Raw genomic sequence first — 5,557 nt, forward strand, 5'->3', positions numbered from 1 at the left:
AGTGGAAGGCATTCAGATAAACTGTCTGGGCTTCCTGAGTCAGCTCAGCTGAGCCCAGACACAGACATTTGGGTTTGCCTGTGATGCTGTCAGTCCGGTCTGCTGGTGCTTGGAGCAGAGGAGGAGGCAGCCCTATTTAAGGACGTCTTTTGCTCTACAGAAATATTTCGTCTGTGTCGTTCCTATGGTTATTCTTGTCTTCTTTTCTAAGCAGCATGAGTAAAGATCTTAAGCACCACAGTAAAAAAACCCAACCAACCAAACAAAAAAACAACGCAAAAAATCCCGAACCCAAGCCTTTGTCATGTGGAGTGTTCAGATTGTTTAGCGTTGCAGTGGCTGCTACTTGCTACAAAAAGAAAATGAGATGCAGATGTATGCATTTCACTGTATTCACTGTATGCGTTTCTTCATACCTCTGCTGCTGCACAAAGTTAGTGCAAATCCTTTACTCTGTCTGAAGTCCAAATTTCAGCTGTAACTCTCCATATATTCCTTCTTGTTATTTTTGGAATTATTTCATCCATTTTCCCATGACCCTTTCAAGTATAAAATCTACATGCAAGTACATGACTACAAGTACCAAAAAGTTGTGGATTTTACTGGTAATGAAAATTCCAAGCTGTCTTGATACTCCTTTCATACATGAACTACTAATTTTCTAGTTTTCAAATGCAAGTGTGTCTAAAATTGCTTCCTGAGCTTTCCTGAGTTTAAAAAAAATGAAGGGAAGAACCTTTGTGATTAATACTCAGCATCACTTTTGACAAGGAATGCCCTTGGAAGACTGTGTCCATCAGGACATACTATCAAATAATTTAGTCCTTTGCAGCCACTAAAGAAACCCAAAAGAAAACGAAAAAAAACCCTCTTTCTTCTTACATAGGCCTCTGGTTCTGTGACCCCAGTCCTGGAGGAATGAACTGCCCCTGCTCATTGTAATATTCCTCCCTCCTTCCAGCTGCATCTCCCTCTACTTCCAGCCCTCTTTTCCAGCGAGATTTGTGTCATGTCTTGAACTGCTCTGTGCCTCAACCACAATCCCAAGACCAGGAGTTTGGAGCCCAAAGACTCATTTTTTTCCTTTGCAGTCTGAACATTTTCATTACTTGCCAGAAGCATTACATCAAGATAAGACCAAATCTTTTTCCCTAGCTATTGTTATTACTTTCTTCCTCAATGCTAATTATTTTAAAATATATTCTTTTCTATTAAAATGGGAAAAGAAAGCCTCTGAAAAACTAATATAGGAATAATTTGCCCTGTGTGTTGAGTAAATATATTTTCTGGGCATTAGGAAATACAATTTAATTTCATAAGTAGGTGAACAGATATTGATTTACTCCATCAAAAAAAAAAAAAAAAGGCAGAAAGTGGTATAAAATTGCTATAACCAGCACGTGATTTGTTCAGGTTTTGGATCAGGTGCATGGCATCTGTTTAGTGTTTCTGATTCACTGTCAGTCAGTTAACTAAAGAACACAGTTACTTGTTTGCCCAGCTGGTGTATTTCACATTTGTAGAAATAAAAGCTCATTTTTATAAACTTGATGATTAATAAATGTAAATTTTACTGTAGATATTCTGATTTAGAGAAGATGTAAATCTTTCCAAGAATGTTACTAACTTTATTATTCTATTAAAAATAAGATATATCTGTAACTGGATTGTAATTGTTTGGATTCACCTTCAGTATTCTTTAAGGCTGGTTATTCACTACAGGACTGAACTGCAATGTAACTCTGTTAATTTGATATACAAAAGGTGGCATATATTTAAAAAAGAGTATTTTGACAAAAATGTTTTTATAACAAAAAATAAATACACCCTGTATTTCAGTTGATGTGAATAAAGAGGTATTTTGAAGATAGACACAGCAGTAAAACCCAGAAATACCCAATGTTGATAATTGTTGGGATTAATAGTCTTGCTTAGCACTAGAAGCTAAAGTTATTGAAGCCTTAGGCTGCAAGAGCTGACCGCGAGTAAGCTTTCTGATGAAACTGATGCTTCGATCACTGAACTATCTGAAGCTGTCACATGCAAGCAGAGTGAAAACAGACCAAGGAAACAATTCCAAGTGAATGAGGTAACTTCAGAGGACAGCTAACCCAGTGATGAAGAAAACCAATAAGAAATCAAGAGATCACCAACAAGAATTGATTTGACTTGGGGATCAGACAATGGATGGTGCAGGTGTAACTGGGGGAGTGCAATCTGCAGTAGAGGTCACTTTTGGAAGCACCCAGCTTGAGCAGCTCTGCACATCAGAGAAATAAACCGTTTATTTACTCAGCCGATTCAAGACTTGTCTTCTTCAAGCAGGACCCTAGGTCCAGGCCCTGATGAGGTGACATCCGCATAAATCTTACCATGATCCAGGTGGCAGCAGCATAATTCTTGCTCCTCCAGGATGAATTATTTGAACACTGTGTTGTCTTACTGTTACTGGCTGATGTCATCTGGATTGAGTTGATTTAAAAATACGAAGAACACTGCTTTGAAATGAATAAGAAAGAACATTAAAGCGCATAAGTGATGGAAGAATATTCTGTCATATGATTTTTATACTCACGTATTTGCTTTATTAATTTTGAATCTTGATCCTCCTGTGGAATGAAATTATTATAATTACTCTTCCTGCTTTAGTGTTCCAGATGTACCTGGGTTCAGTTTGCTTACTGACTGTCCTACATAGCCTACAAGGCAAGATTCATATTTTAGTGAGTTACAGTCTACAGGTCTATTGCACTCTGGGTGACTTGCTGTTATAATTTTTTTTTTTTTTTTTTTTTTGTCTTTTCAGAGACTTTGGTCTCAGCACTAATGGAAAAATGATGGATGTGTTAGAGTCAGATCTGATGATGTCTATGCAGGTAGAAGTGTTATGTTCACATTATAGATCCCTAATATTGCCTTATCATTCATACTGAGACTGAAAGAGGCAATCATAAGCAACATTTTCTTTTCTGTGAAGAGTTTCATGAGACTAGAAACAATTTCACATACTCAAATAATTTTTTTTTTTTTTAAGAAAACCAATCTGAAATTTCTATGAAAGCTATGTTAATGAATTGTGCAGCATAGAGAATACGAAGACAGGAAAGGCAAAAAGAATGCTTAAGGATTCCCAAGCTGGGAGGCCAAAAGGCATCATTGAGCTCCTGCTTTAACTCAGGCAACAAGACCACCCCGTGATAGCAGTAGTTTGAACCAGAGTCTCTCTCTCTTTTTTAATAACATAACTGAATTTGATGTTATTCTCTATAATTAGTCATATAATAGTCCCTGACAAATTCTTCTGATTATCATCATCACTGTCAAAATGTGAGCACCTTGTGTATAGGCTGTTTTCTAGAGTCCCATTTTAGTGTCACACACACTCCTTACACAAAAAACTATAGATTGGAATATACCAAATCATCTTTTTAGGTACTGGACATATGCAGAGGCTCAGAATACGTAAACTATATTTCAGAGTTTGTAATAAAGCACTTGAAGAATAGACGTTTAAACGCTGTTGCAAGCTACCAAGGAAGAGTACAGAGGATGCCTCTTCTCACTGGATGTCTGAAATCCACTCTGAATTTCAGCCTTCAAGATGAAATTAACTTTGATAAATTGGTGGCACATTTAAGAGAGACCTGGTGCCTGTTTCTATAGTACCAAACAGCATGCAGTCAGTACTAGAAAGATTGACTCCTGTGATTCTGTGGTCCCTCTATGAACTAAGTGTATTCAGAGGCCCACAGAATATGCTTGGAATTCAGGATTATTCAAATCCCCTTTGCAAAGGTGATAATGGCTTTGCTAATAAGATGCTGCTGTAGATGCAGGTCAAAGAATATGATTGAATTTTTCTGAAAGCCTACTGGTTTGCTTAGGGCTGATTAATAGCTGTATGATAAACTGATAATTTCTGAAGTCATCCTACAGTGGCTAGTTTCTTAGGTTTTTTATAGTTTTAATACAATTAATGAGATAAATACAGGAAATGTCAGATGGCTATGAAAAAATATTAATCTTTGTGTTTTTAATTACAAGGGGAATATCTCTGCCTAAGGCAGTCATAGGGAGAAGCTATTCAAATTACTGTAAAAATCACATCCATAATATTATTTTTAAAAAATGCAGAAGATAAGTAACTTTTAGAAAGAACTTTTGTATTGCATTAATCACGGAGCTATTAGCAACAGCTTAAGAGAAATGTAATTTGTAACTACATAAGTTATTTTAAAGTACAGTGCTCTGAGCTGAACATCTGATTTCTGCTGAAAAAAGTCCCCACAAAACAAAACAGAGAACACTGAGCACCATCAAGTGGTAGATGTTGTTATAGCAGTTACAACACTGGGCACGTGTAAATTCCCATTAGTAGTAATTTTGATTCTTTCCTAACTAGACAACTACAGAAGCCATTTCCCCTCTTCAAGTTACAACAGATGTAACGTGAACATACCTAGAATTAAGTGATGTATTGCAGAAAAACATACATATCACAATCTGAAAAGAAAACTAACTATATAATTAAAGAAACAGAATCACCTAGAAAGAAAACATGTTTAAACACTCCCAAAACTTAGCATATAAAAACTTCAGTTACACCATGGCATTTGTTACCTTTATCTGGGTATGTTCCCTGACACAGAAAATTATAAACCATTACTTTAGAAAAATTAATCTTAAGTGACACTTAAAAACAAAACTAAGAGAACACACTAAAAAATTAAAGGTTTTGGTTGCTGCGGGTTTTTTATATGTGATTGTACAGCCCATTTATTGAGAAGGTGAGTGGCTCTTAAAAGAGCCTTTGGGTTAAAACTGATGATCCGAGGCGCTCTACTTGGAGCTGGTGTATTTGGTGACAGCCTTGGTGCCCTCGGAGACGGCGTGCTTGGCCAGCTCGCCGGGCAGCAGCAGCCGCACGGCCGTCTGGATCTCCCGCGACGTGATGGTGGAGCGCTTGTTGTAGTGCGCCAGGCGCGACGCCTCGCCGGCGATGCGCTCGAAGATGTCGTTCACGAAGGAGTTCATGATGCCCATGGCTTTGGACGAGATGCCCGTGTCGGGGTGCACCTGCTTCAGCACCTTGTACACGTAGATCGAGTAGCTCTCCTTGCGGCTCTTCTTGCGCTTCTTGTCGCCCTTCTTCTGCGTCTTGGTCACCGCCTTCTTGGAGCCCTTCTTGGGCGCGGGGGCGGACTTGGCCGGCTCAGGCATGGCAGAAAACGCGCGTCTCTCTCACACCGTACCAACCTCACGTCTCTCTCACCCCAACCAACCCACAGCCAGTAGACGAGAAGCAAAGTGGAAAAGAGCGCCCGCGTACCACGTATTTATAGCTCCTGTATGCAAATGATGGTTTTCCGTCTGCGTGCTTTCATTGGTCAGTACACCACTATAGGCCTAAATTCGATATAGACGGTTTTTATTGGTCAGAACTTGATTCAGCTCCTCATTGGCTGCCCGGAGAAGACCTATTTCTCAGCCTATCAGCGAAAGGGTGAGGTAGGACCGCGAGACTATAGCTGAGGCGCTCCAGCTGGTAGCTGCGTAC

General features: G+C 39.0%; 1 protein-coding gene across 1 annotated transcript; it reads right to left on the minus strand.

Moving 5' to 3' along the window:
• Positions 1-4,766: 4,766 nt before the first annotated feature.
• On the minus strand, positions 4,767-5,234 carry LOC104488629 (histone H2B 1/2/3/4/6). Its single transcript, XM_010135722.1, has one exon. The coding sequence runs from the start codon at positions 5,218-5,220 to the stop codon at positions 4,840-4,842; it is 381 nt and encodes a 126-aa protein (XP_010134024.1). The 5' UTR covers positions 5,221-5,234; the 3' UTR covers positions 4,767-4,839.
• Between the last annotated feature and the right edge of the window lie 323 nt (positions 5,235-5,557).

Source organism: Buceros rhinoceros, unplaced genomic scaffold, assembly GCF_000710305.1.
Source record: "Buceros rhinoceros silvestris isolate BGI_N320 unplaced genomic scaffold, ASM71030v1 scaffold42794, whole genome shotgun sequence".
Taxonomy (NCBI): Eukaryota; Metazoa; Chordata; class Aves; order Bucerotiformes; family Bucerotidae; genus Buceros; species Buceros rhinoceros.